Genomic DNA, 17,077 nt, shown 5'->3' on the forward strand with positions numbered 1-17,077 from the left:
CCTACAGGTGCTTGCTGTAACTATATAGACTAGACAGTGTTAAGCATGTTCAGTTGTGGTAGACCAGCTCAATTGATGTACACTTTGAGTGTCTCAAAGTGTACAGATCTCCTCTGCCCTTTTCCTCCTCACGTGTGCTTTGAATAGCCTTTGCTTGTAAGTTTACATGCAATTATGCTCGCCTGCACACAGTATATATCGTCAATTAATGTCCACCCCCACCATGTCTCATATATTATGTTGACGTGTTTCTTTTTTGCAATTTTTTGCAAAATTCGCTGGTACCCTGCGGTCACTACTCGACCTTAGGGAGTGTTACGTGTAGTATTGTATTCCTAATCTCTGTACCGGTATGTCACCACCTGTTTACTCGTAGTAGCTATATATATATATATATATATATATATATATATATATTTTTTTTTTTGTATGTGTATACATCTTTTTTCTGTAACCTACCTACCTAGTACCTATCTACCTACCTAGCTAGGGTGAAAATAGTGGATCCATAAGCTCACAGCGTGTTGCGATGCGATGCTTTGTGAGTTGCTACTGTATATATTTCTGCGGCATGACGCCGTCCGCCACACTGTGAAACGGAGCTGAAGTGGTGATGAATTTGTTTTCTCTCTCTCTCTCTCTCTCTCTCTCTCTCTCTCTCTCTCTCTCTCTCTCTCCCATGCAGGGACCATTAGCGACCCGCCGCGACTGCAGTGAGTGACCCCACCCAGCCCCCGCGTCCCCGTTCCGCCTTCACCTGTACATGGAGACCCCCAGCTGGGCAGGTAAGGGAGGGAGTCCAACAACTAAACAAAAACAAAAACCCTGCAGTGTGTGTGTGTCCTCATGTGTCCTTATCCGCTGTGTCGCAGTGAAGAAGAAGTCCACAATACGCCAGAGAGCGTAGAGTAAGCCTGCCTTCCCCCCCCACCCACCCACCCGGGCCCCATATTAAGCTAATGCGAGTTGGTCAAGTAGCGGAAGACTGGCTTCGAGGCTCTTATCCATATGCCTGAGAGCACCAGGCGCCCCGCGCGAGGCTTGGCGCCCCAGATGGGGCCCCTCTATCTCTCCGGGGCTCTCCGAGGAGCCATATAGCAGGTGGCGGCGAGGAATCGAAATGCGTCCCTCCCTCCCCCCGCCATCATGCAGCCCCCTCCCGGCCCTCTCTTAACTCTGCAACTTCTCTAGCCCCCCCCCCCCGATGCCGCGGGGGGTGGCGGCATCGGCGGCAAGCACACACTGCGGCACGCAGAGGACTTGGGAAAATATATACGCTTTATATATACCGTTTTTCCATTAGTCTAATTGCTCGGTTATGGTTCCCATATTATCGCCCGTGATCACCGTTGCGCTTTGGTAATGAGGGACCTCCCGTGCCCCCACCCGCCACACCCCCTCATCCGCCGCGTATATAGCGGCAGTGGGATATTATATATGTGTCCCCCGCCGCTGAAAGCCAAACTCCACTTTTATAGTGCGTGTGCAGGGGGGTCGTGGGAGGTGAGAAAAGCAACTTTAACGCTCTAGAGGAAACGGTTTGGATGAGCGGGGCTGGCGGGCTGGAGGGAGAGCTCTCTCTCTCTTCAAGATGTTTTTGATGTAAGGCTGTAATGAAATAGAGGCCTAATCTGTTTACGCTGCTCAACAGGTGTGCACCGTTTGGCTGATTTATCGGAGAAAACAAAAGCACTTCCAGGGGGCTTTCCTAGTTATGTGCACTCCACTATGAGAAAGAAAAAGAACACAAAAAAAAGTGGCAATTCAGGGACTAATTTGCCATAATTTGCAGCCGCCATGGCCACTGTTTAACCCGTTTAGGTCTAGAATTATTGAATGCTTTAGCTATTGAAAAACAGCAGATATACAAGCTCACAGTGGGACACTAAGTGCTGCGCTGCGAGCTTGTAGATCTGCTATTTTTTAATATATATATATATATTTTGTGAATATTTTTTTAAGTCTTTGAATATATTTTGTAAAAGCGAACATTTCTAACTCAAATGTTTGCTTCTGGGTGGTCCCTGGAACAACATAGTTTGAGATTGGGGGGGTCCGCGGGCCAAATCCATGTGATTTTGGGGGTCCTTGACATGACAAAGTTTGAGTACCTCTGATTTAGAAAAAGGATTTAGAAGACATTATATACAATCAAGTCAAAAATATTCAAAGACAAATTAATGTTCACAAATTTTTTTTCAAAAATAGCAGATCTACAAGCTCGCAGCGCGGCACTCGGTGCCGCGCTGTGAGCTTGTATATCTGCTATTTTTCTATAGTTAAAGCATAAAATAATGCTTACACAGATTTGTGTCCCGGTTTAAACGGCTTAAGACTGTTTATACAATCATGATATAATAAGAAAAATGAAAATGAGTTTTTCACGCGGGTCCGACCCCTGTCAGGCTGCGGCTTCGCGGACTCGCTAAATGATAATTGCGTTGTTCCTCAAGCAGCGCCAGCATTACATTCTCAACACCCGGCCCCTCCTCCCCCAATCTCTCGCGCACTTGGACTTTGTTCGCTGTTGAAGGGGCAAGGGGGAGAAGGGGTGGGGGGGGGGTTATTTTCAGAACGTCTTGAGATTATACGACCCCGATATTATTCCCAGACGCGAACGTTTCGCACGGGCCTGCACAGTAGGAGGTTTTTGTTGTTGTCGTCCTCCTTGATTACGCAGGATCTTTTTCCTCCATCAGTCAGGAAGATGAGATGGGAATCCTAATGAGTTTCATTTACCCTCGAAGACTCTACATTTTTTGGGGGGTTTTGTCTTGTAATAAGACTATAATAGGGACTTTTTGCAGCTGCCGCACATCGGCCTCAGAGACAATGGTAAATGGTAAAATGGTAAATGGTGCATTTATATAGCGCTTTTTATCCAAAGCGCTTTACAGAGATTGTGCATTACATTCACCCATTCACGCACACATTCATACACCGGTGGCAGAGGAAACCACGCAAGGCACCAACCTGCTCACCGGGAGCAATGTGGGGTTCAGAGTCTTGCCCAAGGACCCTTCGACATTAACTCAGGGGGAGCCCGGATTCGAACTGGGAACCCTTCGGGAACCCTTTGTGCTCTAATAACGGTTTCTCCCACCCCTGAGCTATGCCGCCCCACAAAGACAATCAGGGAAGGTATTATCGGGGACCTGCGTGTGTGCACACGCTCGTACGGCGTGTGTATATAATAGGCCAGGGGTCTTCAATGTTTTCAGGCCAAGGACCCCTTAGCTGAGAGATGAAGCAGGGACCCCCCACTATAGATAGATTCACAGACTTGTTTGACAGCGCAGTCATCAGTCTATGTTGGATTCATGTTAATGTGTATTTTCAGACATTTAACCACTTAAATCGTCGATATTTTGTAAACACTATGTACTTGGTCTGCTCTTTTTTACCTGTACACCAAACCTACTTGCCGAAAATAGCCAATCTACAAGCTCTCAACGCCTCGCAGTGCGAGGTGTTGAGAGCTTGTAGATCTGCAATTTTTGGCTAAAGTTCTCCTCAGAAAAGGGATGCGAGGTTTTCAAGTTGTTAACCCATTTAGGCCTACAATTATTGAATGCTTTAACTATTGAAAATAGCAGATATACAAGCTCGCAGCGCGGCACCGAGTGCCGCGCTGCGAGCTTGTAGATCTGCTATTTTTGAAAAGTCGTGAAAATGTGTGCAAATATTTCAATATATATTTTTCAAAGCAGACTTTTGTAACTCAAATCTCTGCTTCTGGGGGGTCCCTGGAACAACATATTTTGAGATGGGGGTCTGTGGCCAAATTCATATCATTTTGGGGGTCCTTGACATGAAAAAGTTTGAGCGTCACTGACATGGAAACATGGGTTTCTTGCACACTTTTTCACAATTTTTCAAAAATAGCAGATCTACAAGCTCGCAGCGCGACACTCGGTGCCGCGCTGTGAGCTTGTATATCTGCTATTTTTCAATAGTTAACATTCATGGGGGGCCCGCAGTGAATCCTTGTAACCAGGGCCCAGAATTTGGTGTGACGCCCCTGCCTGTTGATGACCCCCGCTGTAGGCTGTATACGCCAAACGTTGTTGAATATTTCTTCTTTGTGCCGCTTGACCTGTAAGGATTCCACCGACAAATGTTTCCCCGCTTTCCTGATTCCTTTCTCCCCCCTCCTCCTCACCGCATTGTGGATTGCAGCAGCTGATTATCCCATGTTATACCTCGTTTCCGCCTGCAGCGGAAGGTTGCAGAGAAAATCCTTGGCCCTGTGATTTTTTCCTTTCCGTTTTTTTCCCTCTCTCTCTCTCTCTCTCTCTCTCTCTCTCTCTCTCTCTCAGGGGCGTCACAAGGGGGGGGGGGGGGGGGGGGGACTGAGTTACTAGGGCCCAAGGTGGAGGGGCCTTAATTGTTTTATAGAAGCTCACAGCGCGGCACCGAGTGCCGCGTTACCTTTTTGAAAGTCATGTCGTGAAAATGTTTGCACACATTTTCACGACTTTTCAAAAATAGCAGATCTTTGTGTTTTTTTAAACAGAAATTTGTAACTCAAATATTTGCTTCTGCATGGGGGGTCCCTGGAACAAAATATTTTGAGATGGGGTCCGTGGCCAAATACGTATCATTTTGGGGGTCCTTCACAACATGAAAAGGTTTGAGCACCACTGACATAGAAACATAGGTTTTTCAAAAAAACCTTGGAACGATTTGAAACATTCAAAGACAAAGACGAGCACAAAATGTGAGTGAATCCTTGTACCCATGCAGGGCCCAGAATTTGGTGTGCGACACCCCTGCTCTCTCTCTCTCTCTCTCTCTCTCTCTCTCTCTCTCTCTCTCTCTCTCTCTCGCTCTCTCTCTCTCTCTCTCTCTCTCTCTCTCTCTCTCTCTCTCTCTCTCCGTTGTACAGGTGTGTGTGTGGTTGTATAGTTATTGATCTTAGCCTTTTTCTCGCTGCAGGGCTGAGTGTGTTCACTTAAAAGCAGCCGCTCATGTACTACTGGCAGCGGAGCTTATTAAACAAATAGGCCAAAGAACAAGGCCAACGACGAGGCCCTTTGAATCATGAAGGGAAGGAGGCTTCTCTCCCCCCCTCTCCCCCCCCTCCCCCTCCTCCCAGCCGACGTCTCAAAGCAGCCGCCGTATCAAATATGTAACGCTCGGCTAACAAGGTGTGTAATCTATTTTAATCACATCATATTTTATGAAACAAGGAGAAGGGCTGAGCTTAACCTATTAAAACCGGGAACGGGTTTCTGACGCATTATTTTATGCTTTAACTGTTAAAAGAAAATAGCAGATATACAAGCTCGCAGCGCGGCACTCGGTTGTAGATCTGCTATTTTTTGAAAAATCTTGAAAATCTTGAAAGTCTTTTCGACCCGATTCTATAAGTGTCTTCTAAATCCTTTTTTAAGATTTTTGGAAAAACCTATATGTTTCTATGTCAGTGGATCTCAAACCTTTTCATGTGAATGACCCCCAAAATGATAGTATTTGGCCACGAACCCCCATCTCAAAATATGTTGTTCCAGGGACCACCCAGAACAATTACAAATGTTCGCTTTTAAAAAGATATATTCAAAGATTTGCCAAAAATGACAATATTTGCCAGACCCATGAAATGGGTAGGCCTACATAAGCAAATGTCGGTCTGTCCGGGTTTTCTATATAAAGGGTATATATGATGATGACATGATGATGACATGCCTACAAAAGGCATGATGTCATAAATGATGATGACAGCTTGTATATCGAGCTTGTATATCTGCTATTTTTCAATAGTTAAAGCGTTAAATAATTCTAGCCCTAAATGGCTTAAGCGGGAGAGAAGGACGGACAGGGGGGTTGGATATTCGGAGCCCGGGCGTTGTATTTTGAAATTGGATGTGACGGCCGGGGCGACGGCGTCTCGCCCCGACATGCATGGCTCTGTAATGAAGCCAGCGCTCACTGGTCAGTTGTAGTTAGCAGCCAGGCAGCTGGAGAGCAAGGCTGTAATGGGGAGGCTAATTCGGGGGCAGGCCAGTAATGGTTCTGTAGCTCGTAATATAGCGGAGCTGTGGTACAGTCAGTGTGGCTTAGAGCGACTATATAAGTACATTTCCTCAATGCCCGGGGGCAGCAGTGGCTCAGGGGTAGAGAAACCGTCATTAGAACACATAGTAGTTCCCGAAGGGTTCCCAGTTCGATCCCGGGCTCCCCCAGAGTTGGTGTCGAAGAGTCCTCGAGCAAGACTCTGAACCCCTAGTTGCTCCTGTTGAGCAGGTCGGTGTCTTGCATGGTTTCCTCTGACGTCGGTGTATGAATGTGTGCGTGAATGGGTGAATGTAATGCACAATCTATGTGAAGCGCCTTGGATGAAGGCGCTATATAAATGCACCATTTACCATTTATTTTACCATTTACTCAAGTGCATGTACTTCAGTACAATTTTTACTTTTTTTTTTAAACCTTTTTTTACTTTACAGCGTTGTTTGCACGGCACAGCCTCGCCCGGTGTCGTGCGCAAGCTCTGAAGAAGACACAAAGCCACATACGGATCAGGCATTGCATAACCCCCGATCGGGTAGCATTGAAAGAAATAAATAATATAGGCTCGCCATTGACACCAGGACGCGGGTCGACACATTATTGATTCCTCATTAGCGGGGTTGGATGTTATATTTCCTCACCGTATATAGCGGACGCGGACATGACATTGTTTATTACCGAGTCCACCTCCCTGAGTCCCCCCTGCACCCCCCCCCCAACGCTGGGTTCTGGGACAACACCCCCCAGCTCCACAAACGCACCCTTGTGGGTCTGTACCCTGTGAGAGTGTGTAGATGATTTGTTATGCACTCTGAGAGTGAAATAAACTCGTAGATCGGGAGCTCCCAGAGATTGAAAAAATCACACCCAATGTGAAGTGAGCGGTGGTCATGCTTGCATAACGGCTTCAGACTAGGATATATGTCTAGAATGTAATTGGTGATGTAATACACAGGCTACACACACCACACACATTGCTATGGCAAAACGCTGAGGAAAAATCACACCCAATTACATCTAGGATGTAATTGGTGATGTAATACAGGCTACACACTCACACACATTGCTATGGCAAAACGCTAAGGAAAAGGTGGCTACAGATAGGTCTAGGATGTAATTGGTGATGTAATATGGTTACATACACACACACACACACACAAACACACACACACATATTGCTATTGCAAAACACTGAGGAAAACACATTGCTATGGCAAAACGCTGAGGAAAGGTTAGTGGCTACAGACACACACACAGCCACTCTATGGAGTGGTTTACCACCGCTCAAAAAGAGAAAGAAAAAACATGGTGTCCACACAGTTTTCATGGGGTTTACATGGGGTTCACGTTTACACATATTTTACGTGTGAACCACCGAGTAGGAGAGCAGACCTGCCTGCTCACACCAGGCACGTGCACAACTGCACACATAGATCAAAGGGGGCTTGCATGACATGAGCCCCTGCCCTTTTACCTGTCTGTAAAATGTGCCCTCTCCAGACGTGAATGTATAGATTTACTATGGTGAAAGAAATGCAAAATGTCATGCAGCTCTTTCCATGCCATACCTGAAGGCAGCATTCAATAGAACTGCCTCGTCCAAACTCTCCTGAACTTGAATGCAGCATCTTATGGTGAAAGACTTGCCTCTCTGTGTAGAAATCCATGCCGTTAAGCCACTATTGACTTGATTGCGACCGTAGGTCGCAGTTTAGTATGTGAACGGTCACAGCTTGTCCGTATGTATCTCTGTCTATAAAGCCTGACAACTGTGGGAGCGACAAACCCATCAAAGTGATGTCAGAGCCTCTGACATCACTTTGATGTCAGGGGAACCACTCTTAACAGAATGGATTTGCTGCTCTGACCTCACGCTTTGCCTTGATGTCCCTTTTATGCCCATATATGGGGATTCCTGTCCCGATGTCATCAATATTATAAGCGCATATCTGGGATAATACATGTCTTAGTATTTTCACATAACGAATAACTGAGTAAGCATGTTTGGGGTCTCAAAGCATATCTTCATGGATCTCCATATATGGGTACCAGGGGTCTCCATATAATATGGGTAACTCCGATATACATCACTGGCCAGATGGCCAAGACATGGCGCGACCTCGCCCTTTAGGACGAGGTCGCTCGTTGTCCTGACGCGTCTTACTAGTAATGTTTAGTTCAGTGTGATATCATACATTATCACCAAAAGGCCCCTTTTAGAAATGTCAGCCCCTGCCTCTCTAACATTCCCTGCACGTCCTTGGCTCACACATCAGCTTCACGGGGCTGCACGCTATTCCTGGTGTGTGTGTGCGCACGACACCGCAGTGAGGACGAAGTATGAATCGGTAGGGTGGGCTGGGTTGGGGCGGGGCTGGCTGGCTGGCTGGGCTCGCCGTGGGCCCGTTCCACCCGCCCCCCCCCTCCCGCCCCAGCAGCGTGCAGTGGGACTGAGTTACTGGAGCCCAAGGTGGCGGGGCCCTAATAACTTTATCTATTGAAAAATAGCAGATATACAAGCTCGCAGCGCGGCACCGAGTGCCGCGCTGCGAGCTTGTAGATCTGCTATTTTTGAAAAGAAGTTGTTAAAATCTGTGAAAATCTTTGAATATATATGTATTTTTTAAGCGAACATTTCTAACTCAAATTTTGCTTCTGGGGGTCCCTGGAACGAAATATGTTGAGATCGGGGTCCGTGGACAAATAAATATCATCTTGGGGGTCCTTGACATAGGTTTCTTGCACACATTTTCACGATTTTTCAAAAATAGCAGATAACAAGCTCGCAGCGCGGCACTCGGTGCCGCGCTGTGAGCTTGTATATCTGCTATTTTTCAATAGTTAACATTCTTGGGGGGCCCACAGTGAATCCTTGTACCCAGGGCCCAGAATTTGGTGTGACGCCCCTGGGCCCGGCCTGGCCCCCCAGCCCCCCTCCCGCCCCGGCAGCGTGCACGCATACATGCTGCTGCCAGGATAGTGCTGACGGCAGGGCTTTGGTTCAGAGCATGCCCATTAGGGGGAGCCATAAATCCTGGGCTCTCTCTCCCCGCGCCGGGCTGTGTCAGCAGTCCACTGAATGAATTGATTTTAAACGCCGCTGCTGGAGAGAGAGAGAAGAAAAAAACAGGAGAAGAGTGAGGGAGAGAGAGAGAGAGAGAGAATGAGAGAGGGAGGAGGAGACGTGTAAGTGTGTGAGGGGTAGAAAGGTGTGTGTGTGTGTGTGTGTGTGTGTGTGTGTGTGTGTGTGTGTGTGTGTGTGTGTGTGTGTGTGTGTGTGTGTGTGTGTGTGTGTGTGTGTGTGTGTGTGTGTGTGTGTGTGTGTGTGTGTGTGTGTGCGTGCGTGCGTGCGTGCGTGCGTGCGTGCGTGCGTGCGTGCGTGCGCGTGACAGAGAGAGAGAGAGAGAGTGAGTGAGTGTGAGAGAGTGAGAATGAGAGACCCCCCCCCCCACACACACACACACACACACACATGGCATCAGGACATCAACATGCCTTGCACTTCAACACAGCTTGTTTCATTCATTCATTCATACATTGATTCATTCATTTACACACACACACACACACACACACACACACACACACACACACACACACACACACACACACACACACACACACACACGCACACACACAGGCATACACACTGTGACCTAGTATAGTGTGTGTGTGTGTGGGGGGCGGGGTGGAGTCGGCCACATTTGAAATTCAAATGCCCCCTGGACTTTTTTTTTTTTGCTTGAAATTGATGCGCGTGTTTACTCATTTACGGGCTGCATGCACGTTGTGTTGCAATGCTTTTATGTATTATCAGTGGCCATGAGACAGCATGCATGGGGGCCTGTCCCTCCCCCCCCCCCTCTCCCTCTCTCCTCCCCCTCCCTCCCCTCCCTCTGTGAAGCACCCGTCCTTGGTTGCGTGTGGTTATTACTTGCGCAAGAAGAGCGCGCAAGTACTGTTTTGGGTTTGGTATGTACCGTATTTTCCGGACTATAAGGCGCACTTAAAAGCCTTTCATTTTCTCAAAAAACTACAGTGCGCCTTATAGTCCAGTGTGCCTTATATGGATCATTCATTGACATTGACATTCCCTTTAGCACAGCTCCATCTGTTGGATGCATAACCCAACGGTAGCGTCTATTATGTGCGCCTTATAGTCCGGTGCGCCTTATATATGAAAACAGTTAGAAAATAGACCATTCATTGACAGTGCGCCTTATAGTCCGGAATATAAGGTAATATGTAGGTGACCGGGATTTTTGAAGACCGTACCGTATAGCCCTGAAATGGCTGGTATTGCATGTATCTATGTCGGTGTCTCATCATTAACAGCCAATGATGGACCAGCAATCCTGGTGATGTCAGCAGATTTTGGTATATAAGAGCGTTCTTGGTAATGTCTTCATTAACAGCCAGCCTGAGGCCAGCCTGCAGTGCACACCTCGTGGCGCGCTCTGCCTGCGTGCCACGCTGGCCATGTGTGGCGTGCTTGAGCGCAAGGCGCAAGTTGGCACTTCGACAGAGTGCAGTTCTAGTTTTATTTGTTATTATTTATTTGTATTTATTTTTTTCATTTCCTACCAAAAAACACAAACAAAAGAAGGTATGTGTGCGTGTGTGAGTGTGTGCTTTTGTGTGTGAATGGGTAATAATGCACTTATGCTTTGAACAAATGTGCTATACGTGAATGCACCCTTTACGCACACACGCACACATGCATGCCAATGCACCCCCCACCCCGTGCCCTGCGTTACCGCGTAAGTGTCGCTTTCTCCTGACAAGGTCACGCCATGCCTGTGTCCCACGTCTGGCCTTTTTCCTGACGACCTGCCCTCTATTACAACAGATACCATACAGGGATCCGTATACCCCAACATTTATAACAAAAATGTCGAAATACACGTTATGTTATGTTAGGTATTTGACCACAGACCCCCGTTGGGGAGAAAATATGGTAAAAAATACAAATGCGCCAAGATTGGGAACCTCCCACCATGAGACAAGATTTGTTGGACAATTTCGGACACTTTAATGAAATAAAGAATATATATGTCCCAATCTCACTGAGAGCCAGTCATCTCGGAAAGTACAGCTTTAGACAGGGACTGAAAATACCTTTTTTTTTTTTTCTCACTAAAATGTGATAAAGCCACTAAAGCATTTCATAAATTTCAGGCTACATTTCACTTAAACGCCAGAGCTTAACTCTGCATGTAAATAAGACTTTTTTTAATTAATGTGAGAGATCGTCAGGTCATTTGCAGGTTAGAAATGTATTTAGAACTTGAATATCTCAAAAGTAGTATTTCAGCATGGCATCATTCTATAAGCCATATCTTCAAAACTGTTGGGTCAATCTCCACAACCAATATATCATTTTGTATCTATGATCCCCAGCTTTCAAATGAAATGAAAAAATGAAAATGAATAAAAATCCAATGACTGGCTCCCAGCCAAATTGGGACACATTTATAGTAAAGCTGGACTATCAGCTGGACTATATCCTAGTGAGGCAAAAGTGGAGGAATTCCATCCTGAACGCTGAGCCATACAGCACGTTCAGCTCTGTAGGCTCTGATCACCGTGTGGTCTCCATGAGGGTGCGACTGAGCCTCAGGGTCCCCAAGCCAAGCCCCAAGATTCGGCATGACTGGAAGGCATTCACGACCAATCCGGGCCTTCAAACCAGGTACACGGAGGAAGTCAGGAAGCGCTTTCGGCAGCTTGATAGGGGAGAGGAGCCTAGCCGTGAATATGGGAGATTCATCACAGCGAATGAGGAGGCGACCAGACTGTGCGTACCAGTGCTGAACAGAGTAAGAGCACCACCACGGTCCAGACATCCGAAGGTTGTAGCAGCACGAGGCAGGATGGAGGAAGCACGACTCAACTTTGAGCGGGAACCAACAGAGGAGGGTCGCGACTCGCGAGACACTGAACGAAGCCAAACACTCTCTCTTCAGCACCTACGACACCATCAAAGGGGAGGAAGTGATGGAAAGCGTGCGAAGAGTGCAGGCAGCGCAAGGTGAAAGGCAATACGGGGAGGCCTGGAAGGTAATAAATGAGATGACAGGGCGGAAGAGGGCCAAGAAGGGCCAGGTTGAGGGACACAGCCCAGAAGAGAGAGTGGCAACATGGTTCGACCACTTCCAAAGGCTCCTGGGAACATCAGTGGAAGAGGGAGAAGAGGAAAATATACCAGCAGTCCTCCAGGGCCTGAACATCGACGATGGACCCTTCACAATCAGCGAGCTCGCCAGGGCAAAATCCACCCTGAGAGAGGGAAAAAGCGCTGGGCCGGATGGCATACCCCCAGAAGTCTTGAAGAACTGCGACCTAGACAACCTCATCCTAGACTTTTGCAACAATGCTCTACAGCACAACAAGCAACCTGAAATATGGTCTCTGTCTAACATCATCCCGGTGCCTAAAGCTGGGGACCTCTCAAAGCCAGACAACTACAGAGGCATCAGCCTGACATGTATCACTGCTAAGGTCTTCAACCGAATGATACTGAACAGGATACGGCATGCCATCGACCCTCACCTGAGAGAGAACCAAAATGGTTTTCGAGAGGAGAGAACAACCGTAGCACAGATCCTGGCATTAAGGAGATTAATAGAGGAGGTGAAAAAAGGACAACCTAGCAGCTGTACTGTGCTTCATTGACTTCAAAAAAGGCTTTTGATTCTATCCACAGAAGCAAGATGGTGAAGATCCTTGAGGCCTACAATGTCCCTCCCAACATTCTCCGGGCTATCGAGACCATGTACGCAAGAACAAGGGCCAAAGTGGTGACCCCAGACGGCAGCAGTGAGGTGTTTGACATCCGAGCTGGTGTAATGCAAGGAGACACCCTGGCCCCCTACCTCTTCATCATAGTTCTAGATTATGCGCTCAGGAAAGCCATAGGTGGACGAGAACAAGAGCTTGGCTTCACGCTAACACCAAGGAGGTCAAGGCGGCATCCCGCAGTAGTTCTGACAGACCTGGACTATGCGGACGACATCAGCCTGCTCTCCGACAGCATGGAACAAGCACAAGAACTCCTGAGCAGGGTGGAGATAGAGTGTGCCAAAGTTGGTCTCAGGCTAAATGCTAAGAAAACTGAGGTTATCACCTATAACCTACCTGATCACTCACCTCTGACAACAACAGAAGGAGCTGTGTTGAAGGAAGTCAAGGACTTCAAGTACCTGGGCGCATGGGTCGACTCAACTGAGAAAGACCTCAAAGTAAGGAAGGCACTCGCTTGGAGGGCCCTGAACGGCATGAACAGTGTATGGAACTCTAGCCTCCCCCGCCAAATCAAACTTAGCTTCTTCTTTGCAACAGTGGAGTCTGTTCTCCTCTATGGCAGTGAATGCTGGACCCTGAAGCCAACCCTGCAGAAGTCTCTAAATGGGTGCTACACTAGAATGTTGCGTGCAGTACTCAACATCAACAGGAGCGCACATGTTACCAACAGGAGCCTGTATGAGGGAATACCAAGGGTAAGCGAGAAAATTGCCACCAGAAGAATGAGACTTGCAGGACACTGCCAAAGACACCAGGAGCTTCCAGCCAGCAAATTGGTACTGTGGGAGCCAACACATGGGCACCGGTCGCGAGGACGTCCCACAAAAACATACGTGGACGTACTCAAGGAAGACGTAGGGACACAGAACACCAATGAGCTGGCCAGATGTATGGAGAACCGAGATGACTGGAAACAACGATGGAGGGCTCGTCTGAGGACGACCTAGATAGATAGATATAGTAAAATAGGCAGGGAATATAAACAGTTCCATGTTAAGCTGGGGGACCCCCCACACCCCACTTTTAGAACCACTGGTTAACCTAGAATTATTTTATACTTCAGCTATTGAAAAATAGCAGATCAACAAGCTCACAGCGTGGCACCGAGTGTTGCGTTGTGAGCTTGTAGCTCTACTATTTTTGAAGAAGTAGTGAGAATTTGTGCAAATCTTAGAATAATATGCATTTTGAACATGTGTAACTCAGATTTTGCTCATGGAGGGGTCCCTGGAACTAAATATTTTGAGATGTCTGCTATTTTTGTTAATAGTTAAAGCATAAAAAAAGGTGTAATAATGCTTCCCGCCCGGCGGGGGGAAGTGGGGGGGACAGCGAGGTACAACGTCCTCTCTGGCTCATTAGGCTGTTTAAAGACCCGGCTCCGCGGAATCACCTGCCCCGCCGCCACGCTTCAGATCCGACCCGATGCAGCCACCAGGGATCATACATCAACTTCTCCATCCGTCCCCCTCTCCCCCCGTACCCCACCACCTTCTCCCAGGGGCGTAGCACCAAATTATGGGCCCTGGTATAGGCTACAAGGATCCACTTACATGTTGTACTTCTTTAACTATTGAAAAAAATAGCAGATTTACAAGCTTGCAGCGCGGCACCGAGTGCTGCGCTGCGAGCTTGTAGATCTGCTATTTTTGAAATATAGTGAAAAGTCTTTGAATAATATTTCAAATCCTTCTTAAAGTTTTATGAAAAACCTATGTTTCTATGTCAGTGGTGCTCAAACTGTTTTCATGTGAAGGACCCCCAAAATGATATGTATTTGGCCACGGACCCCCATCTCAAAATATTTAGTTTCAGCGACCCCCCAGGAAGCAAAATTTGAGTTACAAATGTTCGCTTAAAAAAGACAAACATTCAAAGATTTGCACACATTTTAACGATTTAAAAAAATAGCAGATCTACAAGCTCGCAGCACGGCACCTGGTGCCGCACTGTGAGCTTTTAAATCTGCTATTTTTCAATAGCTAAAGTATAAAATATTTAGGGCCCCTCCACCTTGGGCCCTAGTAACTCAGTCCAGTGACACCCCTTCCTTCTCCTTCTCCCAGAACGCACACATGCAGGGGCCGCGCGCCCGCACCCGCCCGCATATGCTGCCGCCAACCAACGCTAGATGTGGAGGAAGTGCACGCGCCGTTAGAGCGGTTGTTCTGTTCGGCCTTTTTGAGTTCCAATTGGGACCCCCGGTTTTGGAGTGCGTTCGTTAGACCAGTGGTTCTCAACCTGAGGGGGTCCCTGAATTATTTTGAGGGGGTGATTAACTTAACATGCAAACATTGTTTTCTCACTCAACAGTAAACAAACCAGCATAAAGTTTGAGTGTATATAGAAAAGTGACACTTTTAAGGACTTTTTACTACCTCTAAAATGACAAATTAAACATTGGTCAAAATGTCAAATATTAGAGTCAGTAATTTTGAAAATAGTTATTGCGAGGCGTTGCGACTCTTCCCAGGTGAAAGAAACGCAAACACCCCTCTTTTCATGCCATACCTGAAGGCAGCATTCAAGAGAATTGCCTTGTCCAAACTCTTCTGAACTTGAATGCAGCATCTTATGTTGACAGAATTGCCCTCTCTGTGTAGAAATCCATGTCGTAACGCCACAACTCCAGTATTCACTTGATTATGTTTAGTTCAGTGTGGTATCAATGAAAATGGCAGACCTCCAAGCTCACACGCGTCACACTGCGACGCATTGTGAGCTTGGAGGTGCTATTTTCGATATTTCTACCAAAAGGCCATTTTGGAAATCTCAGCCCCTGCCTCTCTAACATTCTCTGCACGTCACTGCTCCCGTTTGTCTGAGGTGGATTTGTGTCCAAAAAATAAAACGACAAAAAACTACTTGAGCCTGATTTCTACTCCGTGGCGCTGCATGCGTGCGGCGTTAGGATTGTAAATCGGGGCTTTTAGGCAGTCACTGGCGTGCCTAATTACCCAGGAGGCCAAGGAGGAGGCTAGGATGACTCGCTAGTATGCAGTATTACTACACAGATTGCTGGGATATTTCACTTTGAGAAATGGGCAAAAACGTACACCGGGAGTAAAAAAAAGAAAAAAGAAAATAGGGCTTGATTACAAGTCTGCGGCAGCGGCAATGCCATTGCCAGCACACATGCACACACACACACACACACACACACACACACACACACACACACACACACACACACACACACACACACACACACACACACACACACACGCGCACACACACACACACACTGCGCTTGCGTCTTCCCTTATACACAGCCGTTTCAATTATGGCTGATTTGAAGGCACAGCGATCTGCCGCCTGCTGCCATTTACCTCAAATAAAACAAAAAATATATATATATTATAAAGCCCACAACGAAGTACCAGTGGAAAAAGGGCCCAAGCACTGACTGATTGAAGCCCCCCCCCCCCCCCCCCCCCCCCCCTCGAGCCATGTAAGGCTATACTCTGCTGAGATACTGTTTGGCACGTAATTACTATACGTTTTGCCAATATCTGCCAGTGACAGGAGTTTGAATGGGAGGGGAGGGGGGGGGGGGGGGGGTATCACCACTACAGGATTTTTAAATATATATATATATAAAATATATAAAATAAATATATATAATTATAACTCCTTTATCCATATTTCATACGTTATTCAAAAATAGCAGATTGCCTATATCCAATCTTGTGTATTTTAGATTTTTTCTTTGAAAATTGCCAAATATATTTATCAATTTGTGGGGTCCAGAACCACTGCTCCACTCCCTCCACTCAATCCACACCCTGCGTGGAAAGCGTGGGACGGACGCACTCACGCACGGTGTAATGTTGGAGCTGCTGGGCCATTATGTGTGAAGATGCATGAGCTAAGAGGAGATCAGCTGTCTTTAAGAGGGGAGGAGGGGGGGAGTGGTGGTATTTATCCCCTGAAAACAAGACCCCCGGCTGGGCTTCTGGAAGAAGGCCACGTCGGCAGCGGCGCGGGCAGCTCTGAGCTTCAGTGCTGGAAGAAAGTATTTGTTTTACAGGAGTATAAATGCAGCCATGCCACAATGCAGAAACACTCTGTTACAGTGACGTGCAGAGAATGTTAGCGAGGCAGGGGCTGACATTTCGATAAGGTGAAAATATTGAAAATAGCAGACCTATGCTCATAACGCGTCGTACTGTGATGCGTTTTGAGCTTGGAGGTCAGCTATTTTCGGTGCTTGATACCACACTAAACTAAGCATACTGGAGATGTGGCTTACAGAATGGAT

At 47.1% G+C, this 17,077-nt stretch overlaps 1 protein-coding gene across 1 annotated transcript in view; it reads left to right on the forward strand.

The window, feature by feature from the left end:
* Positions 1-754: 754 nt before the first annotated feature.
* LOC308282662 (RNA binding protein fox-1 homolog 3-like) overlaps positions 755-17,077 on the forward strand; it is a gene marked incomplete at its 3' end in the record, with an annotated part of 388,814 nt that continues 372,491 nt past the window's right edge. The window contains exon 1 of the mRNA XM_080723051.1: positions 755-785. Within this exon, the coding sequence (XP_080579177.1) occupies positions 764-785 (22 nt within the window). The 5' untranslated portion in view covers positions 755-763. The remainder of the gene's footprint in view (positions 786-17,077) is intronic.

This window comes from Nannobrachium achirus, assembly GCF_963921795.1.
Source record: "Nannobrachium achirus genome assembly, chromosome: 4".
NCBI lineage: Eukaryota > Metazoa > Chordata > Actinopteri > Myctophiformes > Myctophidae > Nannobrachium > Nannobrachium achirus.